At 54.0% G+C, this 24525-nt stretch overlaps 2 protein-coding genes across 11 annotated transcripts; both read left to right on the top strand.

Annotated features, from left to right (window-relative positions):
• Positions 1-3564: 3564 nt before the first annotated feature.
• On the top strand, positions 3565-7656 carry RIPK3 (receptor interacting serine/threonine kinase 3). 4 transcript variants are annotated; one of them, XM_061157886.1, is made up of 10 exons: positions 3565-3753; positions 3956-4096; positions 4235-4544; positions 5012-5157; positions 5283-5329; positions 5539-5706; positions 5818-5903; positions 6135-6476; positions 6619-6679; positions 7308-7656. In XM_061157886.1, exons 1-10 carry the CDS (start codon positions 3734-3736, stop codon positions 7529-7531), a joined length of 1545 nt encoding a protein of 514 aa, XP_061013869.1. In that variant the 5' UTR covers positions 3565-3733; the 3' UTR covers positions 7532-7656. The 4 variants fall into 4 exon arrangements, with proteins under 4 accessions (XP_061013869.1, XP_061013867.1, XP_061013866.1 ...); XM_061157885.1 differs by having other exon boundaries at positions 3577-3753; positions 3956-4088; XM_061157884.1 differs by lacking the exon at positions 3956-4096 and having other exon boundaries at positions 5542-5706.
• Positions 7657-7774: 118 nt separating this feature from the next.
• Positions 7775-24140, top strand: ADCY4 (adenylate cyclase 4). Of its 7 annotated transcripts, XR_009695174.1 has the most exons (27): positions 7775-8416; positions 9037-9242; positions 10476-10673; positions 10778-10939; positions 11497-11646; positions 12091-12239; positions 12327-12438; positions 13153-13280; positions 13415-13573; positions 13827-13959; positions 14162-14335; positions 16812-16855; positions 16988-17074; positions 17265-17334; positions 17658-17755; positions 18409-18493; positions 18599-18736; positions 19652-19762; positions 19980-20164; positions 20334-20418; positions 20873-21031; positions 21958-22104; positions 22397-22504; positions 22621-22735; positions 23029-23153; positions 23234-23442; positions 23991-24140. XR_009695174.1 is itself a non-coding variant. In XM_061157876.1 (26 exons), exons 1-26 carry the CDS (start codon positions 8053-8055, stop codon positions 23384-23386), a joined length of 3645 nt encoding a protein of 1214 aa, XP_061013859.1. In that variant the 5' UTR covers positions 7775-8052; the 3' UTR covers positions 23387-23459. The 7 variants fall into 7 exon arrangements, 6 of the variants coding, with proteins under 6 accessions (XP_061013859.1, XP_061013861.1, XP_061013860.1 ...); XM_061157876.1 differs by lacking the exon at positions 23991-24140 and having other exon boundaries at positions 23234-23459; XM_061157878.1 differs by lacking the exon at positions 23991-24140 and having other exon boundaries at positions 7775-8746; positions 23234-23459.
• The last annotated feature ends 385 nt before the right edge of the window (positions 24141-24525 follow it).

Here is a 24525-nt window from a genome sequence, read left to right as displayed (position 1 = left end):
GTTCCAAATTCTGGACCCCTTAAAGATTTAAGCCTGTTGATTATCATTCCTGCTGATACTCATTTGCAGTGACTTGAATCCTTACATATTTTCAGTAATTTTTTGATGAGTTTATATTTGGCTGAATTTAATCCAGAAGTTTGGATTGAAGATGCTTTTCTCTAGGGAGAATTCCATTTGCTTCTGTTGGACTTCAAGAACAATTAATAACATGGGGCCATTTAACGTTTTAAGCTTATGGTTTACTTAAAAAAAGGGAAAGTTAAAATTCCAACCGCAAATCCCTATGTTAGCAGAACTCACGTGGAAGCTAACATTTTTATTAATGTTGACATCTAGTGCTGCAGTCTGGATAGGTTTGCTTGTAGGTTCCCTCTGCAAGCAGGTGGAATTTTTCCTTTCTGTTAAGCATGTAGCCCCTTGAGAGTCCAAGCTTTGGGGGGAATAGAGTTGTCTCACATCTAGCTCTTTCATCTTCTTAGGCTGTAGGGCTTACTCTCTGGTTCTCCCCCAAACTCTCTTACCCCTACCCAGTTCCCAAAGCCCTAAGTTTCTACTTGGTTGACCTCTCTGTTTACTTACTATTTCCTTTTTGCTTTGTATTATTTTGTTTCAGGGGGACACACTTGGGAGATTATCCTTATTTCCTCGGGACCTCACCAAGTTACTTGTAAAATATGTTTGTTGTGCTTTATGTAGCATTTAGGTATTCTGCCATGGGAGGCTTCTGTAAACTCGGTCACACTACTGGAAGAGAATTTTTGAAGCAAACCAAAAAAAAAAAAATGTGATTATATGGTATATATTGTTTTGTAACCTGCTTTTTTTCCTTTGATATATGATAAACACCTGTTGCACTAATAAATACAGGTCTAGAGCACCATTTTAATGGCTGCATAGTCTTCCACTGTGTAATGTATTCAATCTTTTTCCTATTATTGGGTATTTAAGTTTCTATTTTTTCACTATTTTAAACAACACTTCAGTGAATATCCCAACTCTTTGGCTAAATCTTTGCATACATCATAACCTTTTTCTTTCTTTACCTGTTTATAAAAGTGATACCTGTTAATATAAAATAGTCAAATACTAAGGAAAAAAAATTCTCCACAATCTATTTTACTGTCACCTCAATTAATACAATTTGGTCTATAATTGAAATCTCTTAATCAAACAACAGAGGAGAATTAGGGCTAGAATATGCAAGAAAAGAGACCACAATCTCTGCCCCTCACTTGCACCCCAGCAACTAGAAAAAGGGAATCAGAGCAGGTACAAAGGATGGGCTGAAGGTCACTGAAGACAATCAGCTATAAAGAACTGAAGGGATGAGAGACACCCAAATGGACTCCAAAGGCCTGGGACAACCAGGGTCAGGTGTACCCAGCCTCAGAAAAGGCCAGCGCTTCAAAATCCAGGAATCAACTCTGCCTTGCCAGTTCCCCACTGCTGGAAGAAGAAAGCAGAGGTCTTCTCAGGCACTCACTCCAGGCTCCTCTTCCTACCCGTCCTTCTCTTAAAGACGCTTGGTTTGTTTTGTATATTTTTTTGAAATTTCTTGATGATGTGCCTGAGTATGGACTTTTTTTTCTTCATACATTTGCTGGAAACTCAGTGGGTACTTTTATTTATTTTTGGCTGAGCTAGGTCTTTGTAGCTGTGTGGGCTTTTTCTCTAGTTGTGGCGAGCAGGGAAGACTCTAGTTGCGAATCGAGGGCTTCTCATTGCAGTGGCTTTTCTTATTGTGGAGCATGGGCTCAAGTGTGCATAAGCTCCAATAGTTGCAGCTCATGGGCTCTAGAGCACAGGCCCAGTAGTTGTGGCACACGGGCTTGGTTGCCCCACAGCATGTGGGATCCTCCTGGACAAGGAATCGAACCTGTGTCTTCTATATGGACAGGCAGATTCTTTACCACTGAGCCATCAGGGAAGCCCAAGCTGGTTTATTTTGAGTCAAAAACTATTATAGGTTCTGACACCATCCCCAATCTTACACTTTACAGTAAATTCTTCTGATTCTCAGGTTTGTATGTCAATCTAAAGAAATCTAGCTGTAAAAGGTTTTTAAATGCATCTCTAACTCCTTTGTGACTACTCTCCTCAAATGGAGGCCAGGTGTTGAGACCATGAACTCAAAAAGAATCATGAAAGGAATGACTATCCTCTCTGATGGCCCTTAGCTCCTGAACTAGACTTTTTTGAGGAACTGCCAGTCATGCCTTTATATTCTGTGAGATACCACCGTATCACTATAAGACTTCAGATGAATTCTGTCAACTGTGCAGGTAGGTACATGAAGAGACCCCAAACCATAAAGAAACCCAACCTCCTATCTCCTCTCGGTTGAGTACGGAGCACCACCTGGGATGATTAGCGTCTCAGTGAAGCCTCAAAAAGTTTGGGTTGTTCGTTTATTAATCTAGTTCAGCAAATATTTATTGGGTACATACCTTGTACCAGTTTTTAAAAAGACTAAAGTTTAAGAATTCCCTAAATAGGTCAAAAATGGCACGCACTGACTCCTCCAGAATACAAGATGTGTATCCTGGAGTTCCAGTTTCTGGAGACACCACAGTTAACTGCAGGCCACTTTTGCTCCGGCTAGAGGAGTCCATGGACCACTGGGCAGGATGGAAAGTTCCACAGGGTGAGCACCTTCCAGAGAGTCTTGGCCCATGACCCACAGGGTTGAGTCTCCCCATGAAGGACTGAGTGCCTAAGGCTGGTCGTATCTAATTCCACAACCTGCAGCTATGGTCAGGCCTTGGGCAGGTAAAATATGAACACCTTCTGTCAACCCTGAATCCTGAAGTCTCCCCAAGCTCCTGAGTTCTCCAAGACCCTAGTCCAGAGCATGTCTGTCAGGAACACTTATTAATATTAAGCAGAGAACTTGCAGTGGAGGAGTGGTCGTGGGGAGAGAGGCCAGAGAGACTCTGTGGGGTCTCCACGGCGTGTACACCCCAGTGTCAGCAACTCTCGGGCGGGCCAGCTCACCTAGCTGACCACAGCACCCTGGGAGAGGTCTGTATGCGGAAGGAATAGAGACCACTGAACGCTCCACACCTTCCCCAGCTGCTGACGCCCTTGTGAAAACGGCAAAGCTTCAGGGTTCAGAGCCAGGCTCTGACGTCAGTTCCAGGTCAGCTTGGGCCGGGTACTTAAACTCAGGGCTTTCTCACCTATGAAGCAGTAACCAAAGCGTACCTATCCCCGTAGGGCTGATGTGAGGATTAAATGAGCTAATGGCATGTGGTGAGCTTTAGAGAAGTGTTAGCTATAATCTTAGGGCAGCTATGGGAGAACAGAAGCCTACGACCATGATATCCTCCCCAGCGCCACCGCCCCCACCCCAGTCCCGCCGCTGTATCCCAGGCTTGGCGCTGGAGCTGGGAATCCTGAGGAAGGAGGGAGAGAGGCCAGCGGTGGGAGGTGGTTGTGGGTTCCTGGAGGGCGAGGACACCCAGCGACAACTCTACCTGACCTGACATCCTAGAAACAGCACTAGTTTCTGTTCTGCACCCTGCCCTGTGCCCCTCTCCGCCCCCGGGGCGGGACTGTAGAGGCAGGCATCAATTAAAGAAGGAAGTGGTTCAGGCCGAGAGAGCAACCCGGGGAAGCTGGAAGCGGAACTGTGAAGGAGCCTGGAGATTGACCCCTCTCCCAGTCCCCAACCCCTCTTTCATCCGTGGGGGCTCGCAACTTCCAGGAGCTTCTCTCATCTTCCAGCCTGATGTCTGGCTCTACGTTATGGTGAGTGCAGAGTGAGATATGGATGCGCCCCCTGCCAAGACCAGGGCACAGAGGATCCCAGGGGAGAGGCTGGGGCTCGAATTGACAGCGCCGAGCCGTCACGGAGGGGGGCGGGGGGCGCGGTTAGAGGGGTGCAGCTGGGAGGGGAGCAGGGAGGCCTTGGGGCCACGGCCGGCTGCTTACCTGGCCCCCCCTCTCTCAGGCCCAAAGGTGCCTCAGCCCCGCTGGTGCCCATCGAGGAACTGGAGAACCCGGAGTTAATAGGCAAGGGCGGATTTGGCTCCGTCTTCCGGGCACATCACAGGAGTTGGGGCTTAGACGTGGCGGTCAAGATCGTGAACTCGTGAGTGACCCGAGTCGGGGTCTGGTCCAGGAGGCTGGGCCGGGGAGGAGGGGCCGCTGTGCCGCGGGGCGGGGCCTGAGGGCGGCCGGGAAGGACCTCTCAGGGGCAGAGCTGACGGCAACCCTCTCCTGAGCGCAGGAAGGCCATATCCAGGGAGGTGAAGGCCATGTCCAGCCTGCATAACAAGCATGTGCTGCTCCTGCTGGGGGTCACCGAGAAGTTGGAGTGGGAGTACATGTCTGGGCCGGCTCTGGTAACTCAGTTCATGGAGAACGGCTCCTTGGCGGGGCTGCTACAGCCCCATTGCCCTCGGCCCTGGCGGCTCCTCTGCCGCCTGCTGCAGGAGCTGGTGCTCGGGATGTGCTACCTGCACAGCCAGAACCCAGTGCTTCTCCACCGGGACCTCAAGCCCTCCAACGTCCTACTAGACTCAGAGCTGCACGCCAAGGTCAGCCCATCTTCTGGACAAAGTCCTGCCCCAGAGCTGCCCCAACCCCACCCACGGGACATAGGACCTGTACCTGCTGCAGCCCTGTCTCCTGAATACCCTCACCATCTCCCTCTGGACACAGGGCTGCCCAAGTGTCAAGGCCCAGCCTGGAGCTCTGGCCCCTGTCACACCAGGTGATAGAGGCCTTGACCAACGTGGTCAGTTCCACAGGTCCACCCCACCGGGCCCTCCAAAGATCCGTAGCTGATCTAGCCCAGGAGACTCAGACCTTAACCCAGTGCCATGGAGAGGGGACCCAGACCTCCAACCAGGGGCCCCACTGGTCCTACCCTTCCCCTAACCCTCCATACCATCTTTACAAGGCTGGGCCTGCCCTTTTGGGGGGGTGGTGGTAAGAAAAGGGCTCTGGGAGTTTCTTGGACCTACCCATTCCCTATCTCCTCCTTCTTATCTCCCTTTTGCAGGTGGCAGATTTTGGCCTGTCCACATTTCAGGGTGGCTCACAGTCAGGGGCAGGATCTGGGGAGTCAGGGTGCACCCCAGCCTACTTGGCCCCAGAACTGTTGGCTAATATAAACCGGAAGGCCTCCAGGGCCAGTGATGTCTACAGGTAAGGCACCCACTCCAAACATATATCCCCAATTTCTACACCTGTCTGGGTCCTTTGAAGGGATGCTGTATGGAAAGGAATCTTGCCAGCAGTTGGGTCAGGCCTCAGCTTTGTGTCTCCTGCAGCTTTGGGATCCTAACGTGGGTGGTGCTAGCCGGAAGAGAAGCTGAGAGTAAGACAGACTCTGGGATCCTTCACCTCAGGTCCCCCCCTCCCCCAAGCTGCCAATCCCCCAATCCCCAAGCCCTCCTCCTCCTCCTGTTTACCTGCTCAGACTGCCCCACTCCCTCCTCACATCTCCAACACTCCCCACCCCTGCCCATGATGGGGTAGCCGTCATACTCTGAATGCCTTCTCTTCACACACACACCTCCACCCTAGTAGTGTCCCAGACATCATTGGTGCGGGAAGCAGTGTGTGAGAGGCAGATCCGGCCCCCGCTGACTGAGCTGCCCCCGTCTGGGCCTGAGACTCCTGGCTTGGAAGAACTGACAGATTTGATGCAGCAGTGCTGGAGCCATGAGCCCCAGAAGAGACCTTCCTTCCAAGGTGCGCTGGCCATCCAGCTGGCAGTCAAGATAGGCCTGAATTTGTCGGCAGAGGCTTTTCCCCCGGAAAAGAAATTTTGTTCACCTGCCCCCCACTCTGCCTTCTCTCTAGAATGCCGAACAAACACCAAGAAAGTCCTTGATCTGGTAAATAAAGGAGATGTGTCTGGTAGAAAGATGAATAATGCAGTCTCCATGGTGAGTGCTCAACATCCCCACCCCCACCCAGCAGCTGGGCAGGATGGCACAACGCGGCTACCTTGGCCACTCAATGACCCCATGCTGACCACCATTCTCTAAGCTTTGCCTATGATCCCCCCCTCTCCTCACCCCATCCCTGAGTTCCTAGGCAACAGATATGGACCCAGCTCCCTTGGGTTTACTCCATCTCTCCCACCTCCATGCCCAGCCAGCTCCCCATCCTTACAGGTGAAGGAGTTCCTTTCTGAGCACAGGGGCAGCAACAGCCCAGGCCTGGAAAGGACAGAAATAGATGGTCCTAGGGAAACCACAGGAAGCCATGATCCCTTGGTCTCTGAAATGATGAACCTGAATCTGGAGGGGTGCCCCAGCTCTGTTCCTGAAAAATGTACAAACCTTCTTGAGAGCATCAGGGTCCAGAGAGAGCAGGTTCCGCCTGCCTGGACAGCAGAGACATCTTCAGATTCAACAGCCCGACCTCCTCAGACTCCAGAGACTTTACCTTTCAGAAACCAGAATCCCTGCCCCACCTCTCCTTGGACCCCAGGTCCTGGACCCCAAGGGAGTCAGGTGAGACATTGGCAGGACTACAGGATGCGCTGGGACTCCTGTGAATCCTGTCCTCTTGCCAGGGGACACTTGGGGCCGAGGGTGTCTGCCATAAGGGAACGGCTCCCGGACAGGGAGCCTGAGAGCCCTGTGTTGTTTATAGGGGGCTGAGAGACGTGACACCAGCTGGCCTCCCAGAGGGCCAGCACCGAACGTGGTACCAGGTACCCACTCCCCACTCCTTCCTTTCCCTGCTTAAGTCTCCCGCTGGCTTCTTCCTTAAGACCAAATGCAGATCCAGGGTACTTGGGGAGGGGGGATGAGAAAGGGCTAGAGCCCACCTACCCCAGTCTTCTCATTTTGTAAATGAAGAAACTGACAGCCACTGAGCTCACACAGCAAAGCCAACTTGGCCCCTGAGCATTTGGACTTGCCCCAACACCAGCGCTGTGAACCTCTAAATTCCATTCCACTGTCGCTGTGTCGGTCCAGAGGGTCTCCCATCAGAAAAGACCCAGATATCATCGATTCAATGGACTTGAGTTTGAGCAGACTCCCGGAGATAGTGAAAGACAGGGAAGCCTGGCGTAATGCAGTCCATGGGGTCCAAAGAGTCGGACATGAGTGAGTGACTGAACAACAACATCAGAGTCTCAGATGTTAGTTGCCCCTCCTCTTTAGCTTTTGCAAACCCAATTCTGAAGGTGCAGCATGAAGGGAAAGACTGAGACCCCACACTTGCATTTCCCCAGGGTGAACACGAGGTGTCGCTGCCCCTCCATCCTGCTGCTCTCCTTACTATAAATTTCCAGCCACTTAATCCTCCCACCATCCTCACTCTCTCTCTTAAAGGGTCATGGCTTCCTACCATCTCTAACTGCCAAGGAATACAGTTGGGAAACCACAACCACATGGTTATACAAGGAGGAACTGCCTTATCCATGCAGGGTGTGGCACCTGGGGGCGTGGATAGGGGCCCTCAGTGCACCCTTCATGGAGAAAGTTCAAAAGAAGGACTGCAAGAACCTGAAGCCTGGAGTGTGCCAAAGGACTGGTATCATAATAGCAAGAATTGAAGCAGCTTCTCAACTGCCTCCTGGACTTGAGGCTGCAAGCCTAGACTTTCTCTGAGGGCCATCAGGCCTTCACCCAAACTGTCTTTGTGGCCCTGGGAGGCAATAAATGTGTGATTTTAACCAAAGCACCATGAAGGAGGCTAAAGCTTCAGCCAGGGGCAGGAAGAGACATGGATGAAAGATGGGGGAGCTGACATCGAGGGAGTGGGAGGCACTGTGGTTTCTCTGTATGGCCAGAAGTGGGATGCTGAGGGGTGTGGGTGGGCAGTGTTGTGGCACACAAGGTCAGGGCCCTGCTGGCGGTGGGGGCAGGAAGGAATCCTGGCTCCTGGGGCAGCTCTAATCTCAGGGCAGAGCACTTCCTGTAGAGCAGGCAAGACCCCACCCTAAACCAAACCCTGAGGCTACAGGCTGTGGTCCTGCCACCACCTTTTCTTCTGGGCTATGGACACTTGGTAGTGGAGTCCTGGGGAGGGAGCTCTCCCTGGGAATTCTCAGACCCCAGCACATCTTTGCCCTGCATGATGCCCCTAGTCTCTCTCGTAGGTCAGGCCCCATACTACCACCTCCCTCCCCCACATACGTTCACGCACATGTTGCTTCCATGGACACATTGGAAACCTTTGATTCTCAGCTGGTATTTGGGAGTGGACAGCAATGTTTCCACGAAGCTACACGCAGACGTGCCCCTTCCATGGAGCTGGACACCACTGGAGTATAGACCGCTCAGACGTGGCCACAGCACTGCCATCCAGGCTGGAGGGGCAGGGAAGGATTGCCTCTCATCTGGACCTAGACCCTGGTCCCCATTCAGCACCATGCTCTTCTTCCCCACATCCTTGCCAGCTTTTGCTCCAGCCCACGCTCAGTCTCCCCACACCCAAGGTCTGGGGCCATTTTGACATTTGACACTTGGTGCAGCCCACACCACCCCTTGCATCTGTCCCGTGGTCTGCATTCCCCTTCCTTGAGGGGAGCAGATGTGGGGAGGCTGTGGTGTCAGGAGAGACAATCAGAGTGGGGGAGGAGGCGGGAGTGCCGAGCCTGGCTAGGGCACAGGAAGGGCCGGGCCGTCCCATCGGGGAAGTGGGAGGGGGCCGAGGCGCCTGGAGGGAAGCGCCTGTTGCCCTGCGATCAGAGCTTCTAGCCTAGCAGCACGCTGACTCCATAACCTGCCCCAGCGTTACTCGGTTCAGCTGCAGCAGCATCGCGGCCGTGAGTTGGGGGGAAAGGGGGAGGCTGGGGTTCCTTTGCTTTAACCTTAAATCCTGTGCCCCTGGCTTTTGCCTGAGCACCTCTGCAGTCTGGGTTTGAGGGGCGACGATCAAATGAGTGGGGCGTCCCCTCAGCACCAGCTTGAAGAAGGCTGGGAGGCCCAGAGAGTACCTGGAAGGAGACAGGACTGAGCTTGGGAGGTCTGGGAGCAAGTGGCTTGCTCCTGGTGAGGAGGGCACAGTTGGGGCTGGTTGGGGCCTCAGACAGTAACCCACCCTAACCCTCCTCAGCCCCAGGGATCCAGCCCCAGGCGGTGTGGCGCAGGGCGGGCGAGACCATGGCCCGCCTCTTCAGTCCTCGGCAGCCCCCCAGTGAGGACCTCTTCTACGAGACCTACTACAGCCTGAGCCAGCAGTACCCGCTGCTGCTGCTGCTGCTGCTGACCGTGCTCTTGGGGCTCCTGGCGCTGCTCCCTGTGGCCTGGGCAAGTGGCAGGGTGAGCACGGGGGTGGAGGGGGGCTCTGGGGCAGGCGTCCTTGAGGACTGCGGGACAGGCACTGCCTCCAGGGCATTTTCAGGGTTGGGATTCATGGGTCTTCTTTCCGATGTGTTTTCTTTGCTGGACCTTGCTAGGAGCTGCAGTGACCCTGCACAAGTCACGGCCTCTCAGGCCACAGCTTCTGGGCCTATGCAAGGAGACAGCTGGGCCCTCGAAGCTTCTTCTTTTTTTTTTTTTTTTAAATTTTTTCCCTGTAGAGTTCTGTTCTAATTTCTCTGTGGGTCTGACCAATCTTAACCAGAGCCTGTGATCTGCTGGTCCTGGGATAAATCCAACGCCAGGTTTTCCAATTTTCCAGGAGGGAAATTACACTGGGCCCCTTGGGAATCTGTTTCCTGGTTTTCTTTCCCTCTTCAGGGGCTGTGCGGCAAGTTGTACCCACAGACTCCCAGAAAGCACTTTCCACCCTGCTCTCATTTAGTCTCCAGATAACCTATTTCCAGCTTCTTTTGTGGGGGAAAAAGGGCTCTTCAGTTCCATTTCTGGAAACATCCTGCTCCGTGTTTCTTCCCACATTTCGGAGGCAAGGTGGGAAACCCACTGGATGAGACCAATGGTCCTCCTCCAAGTCCCGGAAGAGGTGGGGACAAATGGTGGAGACTGGGAACGGGGTGGTGCTTCTACGCCTTGAGGAATGGGGAGATCCAGCTCCTAGGCAGGCAAGGGAGTTTCTCGGTGTCCCCCTGCCAAAGCACTGGGAGGTGGGGGCAGGGCCTCGGGCCCCAGGCAGGGAATTTCCCAAGCCAATTGGCCAGATTGTATACCATCATGCTAAGTCCCTCTGTGAGCTAGAATTTTTCCCTTGCTTTGGGATTCCAGGGGTGGGATGGGGGTGGGAGGGTGCTATAGTTCCTATCTGACAGGTGAAAAACCTGAGGCTCAGAAAGGTCATAGATTCACAAGTGGCCAATATGAGGTTGGAGCAAGATCTTCTGGGTAGATGGTCCAGGTTCAGTCGCCCTGCACTATGCAAGTGAGATAGTGAGTTGAATCACAGGAGACTGCTGGCTCTGTTGATTAAAAACAGATTATTAGCATTTTCATGTATTTCAATCTAATGTGAAAGACAAGTGGAGGTGCTTTGCTCACTGCTGTCTGTTCCTCCTCTCCTTGGATAAGCTCACCAAACCCCGCATTCCAAGCTTGCCTTGTGTTCCCGCTCCCCACCAGGAGCTGGCTGCAGACCCAGCCTTCCTGACCACTGTGCTGTGCGCTCTGGGCGGCTTCTCACTGCTGCTGGTCCTGGCGTCCCGGGAGCAGCGACTGCAGCGCTGGACACGTCCCCTGTCAGGCCTCGTGTGGGCAGCACTGCTTGCACTAGGCCACAGCTTCCTGTTCACTGGGGGCGTGGTGAGCGCCTGGGACCAGGTGAGGCAGGTGGAGCAGGGGAATGGGGATTCCTAGGCCTCAAACATGCACCCAGGCCTGGAGGAACAGCATGAGCTTGCAACTTCCAATGTCCCTCTCCCCAGGTGTCCTTTTTCCTTTTCGTCATCTTCACTGTGTATGCCATGTTGCCCTTGGACATGCGGGACGCCATCACCGCGGGTGTCACCTCCTCACTCTCACACTTGCTGGTCCTCGGGCTGTATCTTGGGCCTCAGCCTGACGCCCGGCCAGCGCTGCTGCCACAGGTGAGCACGCAGGAAGCACAGGCTGTGTCCGGGGCTGGCTCCGCTGGGCGCTGCTTGCTTCCTCTGGGCATTCACCAGATGTTTTGTCGAGCTGACTCCGTGGCAGGGTACAAGGGAGGGTCCAAGGTTCAAACACAGACCTGGTGGAGCTGGTCCACAGTGCAGGCGCGATGCCTGCAAACGCCAGAAGAGGGCTCTGGCCCCCGGGGAAGGGAGTTCGCCAGGGGACCAGAGCGATGGGGACAGATGTGGATAACAGAACCTTCACAGAGAATGTAAAAATTGGAGTTTGAGCAGTTTCCTGCTGCCGCGTGGGCGAGGATGGTGGAGAGGTATTTCCGGCAGAAGGTTTCTAGACCGAAGAGGCTATGTCGGTGCAGCAACCAAGGGTCTGGATGGGGTGGTGGGGTGAGGGAGAAGAGCCCCCTACAGACTCCACAATGCGGCACCCGTTGCCTGGAGATACTCTTAACTGTAGAGTCCTCCCTGCCATCTCAGTTAGCCTCCTGCCCCCGCCCCGGGAAGCGGCGTCCTCTGAGACTGACCCTCCCCTGCAGCTGGCTGCAAACGCGGTGCTGTTCCTGTGTGGGAACGTGGCCGGAGCCTATCACAAGGCGCTGATGGAGCGCGCGCTGCGCGCCACGTTCCGGGAGGCGCTTAGTTCCCTGCACTCGCGGCGGAGACTGGACACCGAGAAGAAGCATCAGGTCCTCCGGGCCAGGAGGCCGAGTGGGGCTGGGGCTCGGACAGAGGAGTTGTTTGGGTCACGCAACCGGGCTCCGGAGACTGAATGACTTTAGGCGGGTCACTTGAGCTCTTTCCTCCTTTATAAAATATAGCTATCGCCCACCTTGGAGGGCGGCTGTGAGGTTCAAAAAACTTGAATCTTGTGAAAGCCCTTTAGAGCCCTTATGATATTAAACGATGGGCTCTAATTCCTGTGTTGGTGCTGGAAGTTTAATCCCCAACGTAGATCAGTGCCGGGCAGAGCTGGAGCCGGGCTGTGGGGGGTAGGAAGGACCTGGGCCATCGCTCTGGTGAACACCTCTGGGGCTGGGGGAGTCTGTGGGCTCCTAGGGGCTTGAGGCGGGTGGGGCCCCCGGCTTTAGGGAGTGGGGGTGAGGGTTGGTGCTCATAGTTGCCTCCCTCAGGAACACCTTCTCTTGTCCATCCTTCCTGCCTACCTGGCCCGAGAGATGAAGGAGGAGATCATGGCACGACTGCAAGCTGGACAGGGGTCACGGCCAGAGAGCACCAACAACTTCCACAGCCTCTATGTCAAGAGGCACCAGGGAGTCAGGTGTGAAGCAGGATGGGCAGAGGGGAGGGGGCGTGGGCTGAGACCCCAGCCGCACTGATGCCGTCTGCCCTGCCCTGCCCTGCCCAGCGTGCTGTATGCTGACATCGTGGGCTTCACGCGACTGGCCAGTGAGTGCTCCCCCAAGGAACTGGTGCTTATGCTCAACGAGCTTTTTGGCAAGTTCGACCAAATCGCCAAGGTCAGAGGGGGCCTCCTTCCCCACCTTCAAACTCCCCACCCTGGAGAGACCCTGCCAGGGAAAGTCCTGCCTTATAAGATCCCAGTCCCACTTCCAAGCTCATGTCGGCTCCTAGATACTCCACTGCGGTAGGAAACCCTCTCAGACATCCCCAGGTATGGAACTGCTCACTGCACACCTCAGACTTGGAGGGACCTTTCAACATCCTCACAGATGCCCCAACCACAACACCCCTGAACAGCCTCTGAGTCCCAGCACAGGTGTCTCTGGACACCACAACCAAATCTAGATGGATTTTTCTGATGCACTAATGTTAGGAGGCTCTTTCAAGGGAAATCTCTGCTCTCTGCATCCTCAGCTTAGCATCCCCAGGGATGCCCCCAAGGAATTTAATCTTGGGTGTCCTCCTCCCAAAAAACCCTCAATCCTGAGATGACTTTCATGTGCTCAAATCTGGATACACCCTACATGTGCCAAAGCTGGAGAGATTCACAAACATCCCAATCCTTCAGATGCCCTTCTGAGAAAGACACCCACATAGAAAACCTCAGCCTGCCCCATATCAAGTTGAGAGAGGCCCTAGATCTAATCTCGACACTCCCAACCTCAGAAGTTCTTCAGGGATACCACATTTGCGCCCACTTGTCCCAGCTCCTTCCTGCCTCCTCTGGCTGCTAACCAGGTGCCCCCACCCCATGCACACCCTTCCTCTAGGAGCACGAATGCATGCGGATCAAGATCCTGGGAGACTGTTACTACTGTGTCTCCGGGCTGCCGCTCTCACTGCCAGACCACGCCATCAACTGTGTGCGCATGGGGCTGGACATGTGCCGGGCCATCAGGTCAGCTGGGGTGGGCAGGATGGATGTGCGGAGGAGCAGACAGGATGGCGGAAGTCCCCCTGGAAAGAGGGAGGGGTACAGCAAGGGTAGGGCTGAAGTCAGCACTCAGACTGCTCTCTACACATCTTGCTCAGGAAACTCCGGGCAGCCACGGGCGTGGATATCAACATGCGTGTGGGCGTGCACTCAGGCAGCGTGCTCTGCGGGGTCATCGGGCTACAAAAATGGCAGTATGATGTCTGGTCCCATGACGTCACTCTGGCCAACCACATGGAGGCGAGTGGAGTGCCAGGGTGAGAGCTGGGGCTCCAGGAGGCTATAGCAAAAGACCCATCAGGCCTCCCACATGCCTGGTTTTCACAGTTCTTTAAAATGAGCATGTTCCCAAGTGGAGCTCAGGGAGATCCTGGGGACAGTGAGGGGGGCTGGGAGATACCTCCTGTAGCACAGGATCTTGCTGGAAGTCAGACCTCCAGGAAAGATCCTCGAAAGAAATGAGAGATTTGGAAGCCCTCCCTCCTGACTCCCCCTGCCCTCTTCTTCCAGACGAGTACATATCACAGGGGCTACGCTGGCCCTGCTGGCCGGGGCTTATGCTGTGGAGGATGCAGCCATGGAACACCGGGACCCATACCTTCGGGAGCTAGGCGAGCCGACCTACCTGGTCATCGACCCCTGGGTAAGAACCCAGCCTGGACCCCATGGCCTGGCCCACCCCAACATCCACAGCCAATGAGCCTGATCTCGTCCATGCCAGAGATTGAGCTCCTGGGTCCTGATGTGTGTATCACGAGGGATGGGACACAAGCCTTAAAGGAGTGTGGGGAGAATGGGGAAGTCAAGACAACGTGATCTTGACTCTCAGCCCTCATATGGCCCAGGCTGCAGAGGAAGACGAGAAGGGCACTGTAGGAGGGCTGCTGTCCTCTCTTGAGGGCCCCAAGATGCGTCCGTCACTGCTGATGACCCGCTACCTGGAGTCCTGGGGTGCAGCCAAGCCTTTCGCCCACCTGAGCCATGTAGAGAGCCCTGTGTCCACTTCGACCCCTCTCCCGGTATGTGCATCTCCTTCATGAACCCAGCACTTATCATCAACCCACCCCCGTGGCCCACTTCCAGCCCTTCCTGCCCCCTCCACCAGTGAGTTTTTGATGACATCCCAAGGTCCTGCACTGTCTGGCCACCCCAGTCACTGGTTCAGGACCTTCCTTGCTCTTCTTTCCAGAGAAAGGACAAAGATGACTTCCCTCTGAGCTCAGTTCAGAGAAGACTCAAGACCCCATAGACATCATGTCCATTGCTCCCCAGCCTCCATTCAGGAAGCCCCTTCCCCTGGAACCATACTCCTTCCTAACTCTGAGGCCAGTGCTGCACACCCATTCTCACCAGGAAATGGGTCTGTTTAGCTCAGACTGCATGCTCTCATCTTCAGTCCCTACTGGGACCAGGAAGTGGAGGCCAGTCACTCGTTGCCCCCACTCTCCAGCACTTGCACACAGATAAGATGAGGTGAAAGTGAAAATCTCTCATGGCCTCGAAGAAGGAAGTAACCATGAGTGGGCAGAGTCGGGGAGAGGGCAGGAAGGCCAGCCCACCCCTTATCTGGGGAAAGCTAGGGCAGGACGTTACTGGCTGATCTATGCAAAGCACTTCAAAGTAATGAGTGATTCATCACCTACTGAGAGAACCTGCATCTCCCCCACAGGCTCTTGGTACTTGATGATGAGTGGCCTGAACCCCCTCATGCAGGGATCCAGGCCATGTCCCTAAAGGCTTGCCCTGGGATTCAATTTCTCAGCCTGTTCTCCTCCATTGTACCCCATCTTCCCCAAAATTGTTCAGCATTCCTAGCCACTTGTCCACAGATCTTCCCAGAATCTTCTCAGCCAGGTAGACCTGCTTGGATTTATGGGGCGACTCCAGACTACCCTTTCTGTGTCGTTGTCCCCCCCTCCCATCCAGCAGGAAAGCAGGCCAGAGACCAGTGAGCAGTGGGGGGCAGGGAGGGGTGGAGGGCCTTGGCAGCCGTGGCTCAGTGACTGAGTGCTTCAGCGTGGGGAAGGGGAGAGGTCAGAGTGCTCTGCTGGCAGGATGGAGAGGAAGGAAGGACCCAAGACCCAGTGACTATTGCAGGATGAGGCCACCCGGTGCAGGTAGGGGAGAAGGGGGCTTGCCCAGGGGCTGTAAGACAGTGTTGAGTGCAATCCTCATCCCTCATGGTGGGGATGCCTCCTCAGAACCCTGCCAGGCCTCCCTAAATCCTTCACTGTCGTGCAGGCTAATAAGTGTCAGGGCAGAGTGGGAACCCTTTGTTCTAAGGTATCTTTCCATGCGGGACCACACCAGCCCAGAGACTCCCTTCTCAGTCCCTGATGTTCCAGGGTCTCATTTAAATGTTAAGGATCCTGAGAATCACACTTGGATTACTATTAAACAATGTGGAACTGTGGGGTGACTGGGCAGAGTTTGTGTGGTGGCTACCATCCATCCATATTTATTCCTTCTACAATCTCTCAGTACCTACTATGTGGCATGCACTAGGGTAGTTCTGGAAAAGACAGAAATGAATGAGATAGTTCCCTGCCTTTAAATAATTTATAGGCATAGGGGAGGACAGGAGGTAGTTTGATAAAAGTTAGACTGAGGTGTAGATGTATAGATGGTTCCATGCCAAAAACATACCTCTCAATCACTCTGTCTCTCCCACTCTGCTCCTCTCATGTACACAGGGTTTTGGTTTGTGGGCCAGACCCACAGGGTGGCCCCCTGTGACCTGGTTTCTTCCCGTGAGCCAGGGGAGTGGGGAAAGATGGTCACCCTACATCTTGCCCTAGGTAGTGGCTGCGGCATTCCACCTCCTTCCTTGGCGTTCATCCTCAGTTCATGCACATTCTCACGTCTCTGCACACATTGCGTATTCCTTTTGGGGCAGAAGAAAATGACTCTAACCAGGTTTCTCTTCCTCTTCCCCTTTCTTCTCCATTTTTGGTTCTCTCCCCGACCACCTCCCAGCTCAGCCTGATCATCATGGAAGGGCAGAGGAGATTCAAAGTGTTCTGCTTTGCCATTCCAGTTTCAACCAACAGGGATTTTTTTTTTTTTTTTTTTGCATGGGGTGATGGGCAAGTCACTGCCTTTGGAATTGGTTGTAGTCCTTAGGGAAGATGAGACACAAGAAATCACAGCCATCAAGCCTACAGAAGGTCCAGGGTTGCCTCTTAAGTGATAGAAACTACGAGGAAATCAGAGGGCATAGAGACTCTTGGAGTCTGAAAGGTCAGAAAGAAGCTTGAAGAAATAAATATGGTTTGTGGGCAGGTAGGATTTGGTAGAGATGGAAATGGAGATAGAAATGGTGATGTGTATAAAGAGAGATAGAGATAAAGAGAGAAAGGGCGAGAGAGAGAGTTGGGTCAGATGCTCAAGTCAAGGCCCGTGCAAATTTGAAATGCCTCGCTGCAGAGAGGCTCCACCATGGTGGAGGATGCTCACCATCTTTCATCTTCCTCCATCCCTGTGTTCTCCTTGTAGGAGAAGGCCCTGTCTTCCTTCAGCCCCCAGTGGAGCCTGGACCGGTGAGGTGGCCTGAGCAAATTTGAGTGGGGTTGTCTCTGTGACCTACTTCCATCCTCCCTGGGGGGCTGCTCCTGCTTTGCCCAGATGCTTTCGAGAGTCTTCCTGGTGACAGCTGGGCTCTCACTGTGCAGGAGCCGTACCCCGCGGGGACTTGATGAGGAACTAGACACCGGGGATGCCAAGTTCTTCCAGGTCATCGAACAGCTCAATTCTCAGAAGTATGGAGATCTGAAGAGGGCTGGGAGGGCTGGAGGCCAGGGCTCGGATGGGAGAGGAAGGACAGTGCTTCCTCTGCCCGGAAAGGAAGGGAACACCTTCCCAGCTCTAGCCTTTCCACTCACCTGACCACGCATCCCCCCCCCCCCACCCCTTCCTCTTCTGGGCTTCCTGCCCCCCACCTCCCACCAGACAGTGGAAACAGTCAAAGGACTTCAATCCACTGACACTGTACTTCAGAGAGAAGGAGATGGAGAAAGAGGTAGGCTGGGGAAATGGCACCAGAGGACTTCCCAACCTCAGTTTCTCTGCCTTGGGGAGGGGCAGGCCCTGGGATCCCACCTCCCTTTCAGTTCTGGTCAGTTTGTGACCTTGGAGGGGTGAAGGGCTCTCATACTAGTCCTTTGAATTACTGGGTGGTGATGAGAGGAAGGAGGACAGCTCCTTGGAGAACCGGTAGGGGCTTCCTGGGTCAGAACTGGAGGGTGGGACAGTGAGGCTGGGGACCTACTCCTTGCTGGCTGGGGATTGACACCTTCAAGGTAATGGGCAGAACTGGTGCCGACCCCTCCCCAACCCTTGCAGTATCGGCTGTCTGCACTCCCCGCCTTCAAATACTATGTAGCCTGCACCTTCCTGGTTTTTCTCTCGAACTTCATTATCCAGATGCTGGTGACAAACAGGTGAGAGACCCCTAGACAAGGGAAGCCCTGATTCTCCAGAAGAGAACCCCTGACCCACACTTTCTTCCCTTACTTCCCCTCGGCTCAGGGCACTGAACCGCAGAGGAAATGAAAATACTTGTCCTGGGGAACCAGTAATCATAACCCTCATCTCACTGTCTTCCGTCCTGTGCACTTTCTGCATACCCCGAGCATTTTCACATGCCTATCTCTCAGTTCTAACAACAGTCCCGTGAGATTTGGATTTCTTTTGTTTCCACTAAGAAATCCAAATCTCACAGCAAATGAGCTTAGGAAGTAGGTCTTCACTCCTAGTTCACTGCAAGGAAGTGTGAGGACTCATTCAAAACTCAGCCAGGTGAAATAACTTTGGCCCCAAAGCCCAGAGACCAGTCTGATGCAGCCTCAGCCACTCTCATGAGCCCCCTTCCCTTCGAAAATTGTCCCTGAGTTATCCCAGTACTGTCCGAGACCCTGCAGCTTTCCCAGGTCATCAGCCTGTAATGTCTTTCATCAGCCTAGGCTTCAGCAGCAGCCGGTTCAGATCCCCAGGACCCCTTTTTCCTGTGTCTCCTGCCCAGACTTCAGGATGCCTTCCCTGCACACAGAAAGCCTATTCTGGCTCTTCAAGGCCTCATTCTGTCTCTCTTTAGGCCTCCAGCTCTGACCATCACCTATAGCATCACCTTCCTCCTCTTCTTCCTCCTCCTCTTCGTCTGCTTCTCAGAGCACCTGACGGTGAGGTGGGCTTAGGGGCAGAGTGGTGAGCTGGGGCCCTGACCACGACCTGGCCTGTAGTGGCTGCTCCAGCTGCATGGCTAAGACTCCCTGCTTCTTCCACAGAAGTGTGTCTTGAAAGGCCCCAAGATGCTGCACTGGCTACCCACCCTGTCTGTCCTAGTGGCCACACGGCCAGGACTGCGAGTGGCTCTGGGCACCGCTACCATCCTACTCGTCTTTGCCATGGCCATTACCAGTCTGGTGAGAGAGAAGGGGCTCTATGCACCCCCAACAAAGCATGCTGGACCTTCCAGAGGCTGTAAGAGGACCCTTGGATTTGGGAGAACAGCTGGACTAAGGCCAGGGGATACTGGAAGTGTTGGACAAGTATAAATGAAAATTACAGTCATGCACAGCCTACCACCGGAGAAGGCAGTGGCACCCCACTCCAGTACTCTCGCCTGGAAAATCCCATGGACAGAGGAGCCTGGTGGGCTGCCGTCCATGGGGTCGCTAAGAGTCAGACACAACTGAGTGACTTCCCTTTCCCTTACAGCCTGCTGCCTGGGCATAGTCATCATTAATAACACTTTGGTGGACATCCTTCCTATCTTTTTTCTATGATAGGCTAGGCTCCTCTATCCATGGGATTCTCCAGGCAAGAATACTGAAGTGGGTTGCCATTCCCTTCTCTAGGGGATCTTCCCAACCCAGGGATTGAACCTGGGGTCTCCCACATTGCAGGCAGTTTCTTTACCATCTGAGCCACCAGGGAAGCCCTACCTTACACGTTATGATTTTGAAAGCTGAGTTTGGCAGGTTTTTTAGAAATTAGAATCATTCCTAGAATTCTGGCCCTGAAAAACACCTTAGGAATCATCCCCCAACCAAGTTACAAAAGTGGAAGCTGAGGCCCAGAGAGATTACGTGGTTGGCAAAAGATCACACAGTGGATCCATGACAGACTGATGCTCACGACACCCACTCCCCCAATCCCTGCTCACTCCCAGCGAGGACCTCAGCACCGAGACTCCCTCACCAACCAGGGAGGGTCGCAGGATCCGCCACTGTGGCAGAGTCTGGCCCCGACTCACCCCTGGGTCAGCTGAAACCCAGCTCAAGTCACGGTCGTGCCCAAGCAGCTGCCTGCCCGCCTCAGCTCCTTGTCTTCTGCAGGTCTTCTTACCAGCAGTATCAACCTGCCCTTTCCAGGCTCCCAATGTATCCTCCATGGCTTCCAACCTCTCCTGGGAGCTCCCTGGGTCCTTGCCTCTCATCAGCGTCCCAGTGAGTGTCCCTCACGGCCCTGAACGTCCTTCCCCAGAGCCTTCCGTGGCCCCTTCCCCCACTCCATCCTGTGGACAGGGACAGACACGAGTCCCACTCGGTGTGTGTTCGTGTGACTGTCACCTCTGCCCCCCCGATAGGACAGGAGCCCTGGCGTGTCCCCCGCCCCTGCCCGTGGGACAGGCCTACCTCCTGACCACGCTGCCTGGCCCCACAGTACTCCATGCACTGCTGCGTGTTGGGGTTCCTCTCCTGCTCCCTCTTCCTGCACATGAGCTTTGAGCTGAAGCTGCTGCTGCTGCTGCTGGGGCTGGCGGCCGCCTGCTCCGTCTTCCTGCACTCCCACGCCTGGTTGTCCGACTGCCTCATCGCCCGCCTCTATCTGGGCACCTTGGACTCCAGGTGCGCACGGCCGCTGCACAGAGGGGCCCAGGCTGGGATGGGACAGAGCAGAACTGTCTTCATCTCTCTGCCTGAACCACCCACAGGGCAAAGGCCAAGGGCCACGTGGGTGCTGGTGCGGGAAGTGATGGGGAGGCCATGGGACAAGCCTGATCTGTGGCCTCCTCAGGCCAGGGGTGCTGAAGGAGCCCAAACTGATGGGAGCAGTCTCCTTCTTCATCTTCTTCTTCATCCTCCTAGTCCTGGCTCGGCAGGTAAGTCTCCCAGCTCAGCCCTCCAGGGCCTCCCTAGAAAGGGTGAGGTTGGGTCCCCATATATGTGACTTAGTCTCTCTCACCCTTTCCCTTAATCTCATATTTCCAGGGGCGAACCCAAATGGTCTGTCTGTTGGAAGCTCTGAGTGAAATTTCCTGCTCCCTTTCTTCTTCTTTGCTCCCCAACGGGAGCACCCTTAAATCCTCCCCTCCTCCCCTCCCTTCCACCCCAATCTAGGGAAATCATGTTTAAGAAAAAATCCTCTGCCCCTGCTGCCCTCCATCATTTGAATCTAGATTCAAGGCAGTCTCCCTGGGCAGAGTTGCACGTTAAGTTTTTCTCTAAACTGGGGGTAGAGTGTGGTTTTAAGCATCATGGGGTGAGGGGGTGAATGCTCAGAAGCTGGGCCCCCCTGTACTGTGTCTCCCCCTGGCCCCCTGTGGCCCTCCACAGAACGAATATTACTGCCGCCTGGACTTTCTGTGGAAGAAGAAGCTGAGGCAAGAGCAGGAAGAGACGGAGACGATGGAGAACCTGACTCGGCTGCTCTTGGAGAACGTGCTCCCTGCCCACGTGGCCCCCCAGTTCATTGGTCAGAATCGGCGCAATGAGGTGACTCCCCACCCCCAACTCCTGTGCCCCACAGGACGAAAGTCTTGGCTTGGCTCATCTTGTCTGGACTCCTGCCTGATGGGTTGGGCGACCTCCCAAGCCCCCATGCCTGTCAGGGGCCTCCAGTTTTACAAGTTCTTAGGCTCTGTCTTCGGTGAGCACAGTCTCTGCCTCCCAAGGTCTTACTGGGAAGGTCTGTCCTCTCCGATTGCTGCTCCCTACCCTTCAAAAGCCTCAATGAGTATCAATAGGAACGGTGTGAAGGACACAGTCCTCCCATCTCTCTAGCCCTGCACTGTCCAGTTTGGTAGCCATTAGCCTCAATGTGGCCGTTCATTAAAAATAGAAGATTCAGTTCCTCGGTCACACTGGCCCCATTTCAAGTGTTCCACAGCTGCTTTGGCTAGTGGCCACCATATAGAACAGTGCAGCCAACAGAACATTTCCATCACCACAGAAACTTCTGCTAGATGCTGCTGCTCTAGACTCTTTTCCCTACTATTGCTTTTTTTTTTTTTTTTTTTAGTTTGAATAGAAAAATTTATTTCTCAGAGTTCTGGAGGCTATTACTGCTTCATTTTATCTTCCAAAGTGTAGCTATCTTTGTAAGCTGACTTAGCACTTTTCAGCAATAAGATATAAAGATAATTCCCATGGGTATGATCCCAGTTCCAAAAGAGACTCCCTTCACGTTGCTGTGAGGTGCTCTTGACTCCGAACCTCTCTCTTCCATGGAATCCCAATGAGACCCAATCTTTAACTCCTGGGTCACATCCCTGGGGTAACCTGACCCTTCCCTTCTCCTTCCTTCCTGATCCTTCTTACGCTGAGGGGGAGGAGTGTGGACACAGGGAGGAGGGCCCATATAGACCCAGAAGGGGGAAGAACATGGCATAGCCCCTTACCGCAGCCTCCTGCCCTCCCAGGACCTCTACCACCAGTCCTATGAGTGTGTGTGTGTCCTCTTCGCCTCAGTCCCAGACTTTAAGGAGTTCTACTCTGAATCCAGCATCAACCATGAGGGGCTAGAGTGTCTGCGGCTGCTCAATGAGATAATCGCTGATTTTGATGAGGTGACAGCTCCAAGGGTCTCCCCCAGACCCTATATCCTGGATTCTAGAATTTCCCACCAGGCCCTCCTCCCACTTTACTCTCCTGGCCAAGAGGACCATCCTCCCCTCCCCAGCCCTCCTGCTCCTCCTCTGATCCCCCAGCTCTGCCCTCCCCAAAAACTCTGCTCACTGCCAACTCTCACCCTGCCACCATCCCTGACCCCACAACTGGTCCTTTAGCTTCCAAAAGCCTGGGGCTGGGCTTCTGGGAGAGAGCCAGAGAGACCGGGGACACAGCCTCCTTTCTGTACAGCTGCTCTCCAAGCCCAAGTTCAGTGGGGTGGAGAAGATCAAAACCATCTGCAGCACCTACATGGCAGCTACCGGCTTGAACGCCACCTCTGGACAAGATGCACAGCAGGTACCGCATCCCTTCCTTTCCTACTAACCTCTTTTGGGCTCTCCTTGGTGGGCCCATAAGTGGGCCTTATCCCTGTGCCTTCATTGACCCGTCCTGGTGGGCTGGCCCTTTGCCAGGATGCTGAGCAAAGCTGCGGCCACCTTGGCACCATGGTAGAGTTTGCTGTGGCCCTTGGGTCTAAGCTGGATGTCATCAACAAGCACTCATTCAACAACTTCCGCCTGCGTGTAGGTGAGGACCCTCCCTTCCTGGGGCAGTTTGGGACCTCCTTCTCACCTTCCCAAGCTCTCCCTCCCCCAAGTCCTTTGTTAGCTGCTCCCCAGCTCATCCTGGGAAACCCCTCTGGACTCACCCCTTGGGATGGAGCATGAAGCTGGGAGGCCCATCCACTTTCTTCCCTAAGCAGCACTCCTCTAGCCTGTCCTCCTTGCCTCCAAGGCCCCCAGCACCTTCAGTCTAGTTCCCTGAGGTTTCTTTCCCCCCTTTCCTTCTTCAAAACTCCCCCTCTTTACACCTCTTGTCAGGGTTAAACCACGGACCTGTAGTGGCTGGAGTGATTGGGGCCCAGAAACCACAGTATGACATCTGGGGCAACACGGTGAACGTGGCCAGCCGCATGGAGAGTACAGGCGTCCTGGGCAAGATTCAGGTGAGGGAGCCCCTCAGGCGCGGGGGCAGGGGGTAGGGCTAAGGACAGCCCCACATTCCCTCACCCCTTTCCAATCGCAGGTAACAGAAGAGACAGCCTGGGCCCTGCAGTCCTTAGGCTACACCTGCTACAGCCGGGGCATCATCAAGGTCAAAGGCAAAGGGCAGCTCTGCACCTACTTCTTGAACACAGATTTGACACGAACTGGACCTCCCTCAGCCACCCTAGGCTGAGAGCCCAACCCCGTCCTCTCCATCTCATCTGTAAGATCCTCAGTAAAGAGACTCTGGTATGTCTGGGCTAGAATTGATGTCAGAGGCTGCTAGTTTAGCTGAGGAGCATCTTCTCACCACTCAGTAGGACTGCTTCTTCCCAGGCCAAACTGAATGTGTGTGTGCAAGTGTGAGCATGAGTGTGTTAAAAAGGAGTGATTTTTTTCTCACAAGCTCAGCAAAAGGACTGCCTCTGCCTCCCTGCCTGCCTGCCAACCTGATTCCAGTATTGGGGACCCTTGGAAGTAGAAAGAATTTTATCCACATGACTCAGAACAAAGATTTGTTCTCTCCTGCTTCCCACCCACAAACACTGGAAAGAACCTCCAGGAAAATGTCATTTCATCTTTATTCACGCAACAAACATTAAATAAGCACCTGTTATGTGCTTACTATGTAGCATGGGTGGGAGGCCTGGGATATAATCTTTTAGGTCCCTCCCCATTCCAGCTGCTGTTCTCAAGCTGACCCACCATGCTTTCTAGCAAGGACATGTATACGGTTGGGGGTCTCCAATTCTCAGGTCTCTCAGATTCTCCCTTGCTTCCTTTTGCCTCCTGCCCAGATGCTGATATTACATAGGTCCTGAAGCATCCATGACTCATCCTTGCTCACATTTTGGGGTCCATGAGAGGTATCTTGATGTGCAGATGTTACACAAGGATTTTTGACTTTTCTCCTAGTTGTCTTTCTCTTTTTATGCAAGAGATTCAAAAAGTAAACTGCCACTGCCGTCTTCTTAAATGCTGTCAGAACAGAGCCAGTCCAAGGCTCTCCAAGACAACAGTCTTCCCAAGTGAAAAATGACCCAACCATCTCGCTTTTGCAAATCTTCATTTCCTAAGGGTGACCACATCACAGAGGGCCTTCAGCTCCAGCCTGCGCCACAGCATTTTAGGGGCTGGCAGGATGCTGGTGTGCAGAGTTCTAGGGAATAAGATCTGATGACTTGGCTCGCTGGTGAGACTGCCTTGGGAGAGAGAGGGAAAAGTGGCAATCCCCTAAGACATCTCCCACTGAGAGGACACAGAGTACTGGCAGGAGGTTGGAGTCCCACTAACAAAGATCCCCACCCCAGCCCTCTGGGCAGACACCTCCTA

Source organism: Dama dama, chromosome 12 (genome assembly GCF_033118175.1).
Source record: "Dama dama isolate Ldn47 chromosome 12, ASM3311817v1, whole genome shotgun sequence".
NCBI classification, from domain to species: Eukaryota; Metazoa; Chordata; class Mammalia; order Artiodactyla; family Cervidae; genus Dama; species Dama dama.
Note: the sequence above shows the minus strand (reverse complement) of the source record. Positions and strands in the feature narration are given on the sequence as shown.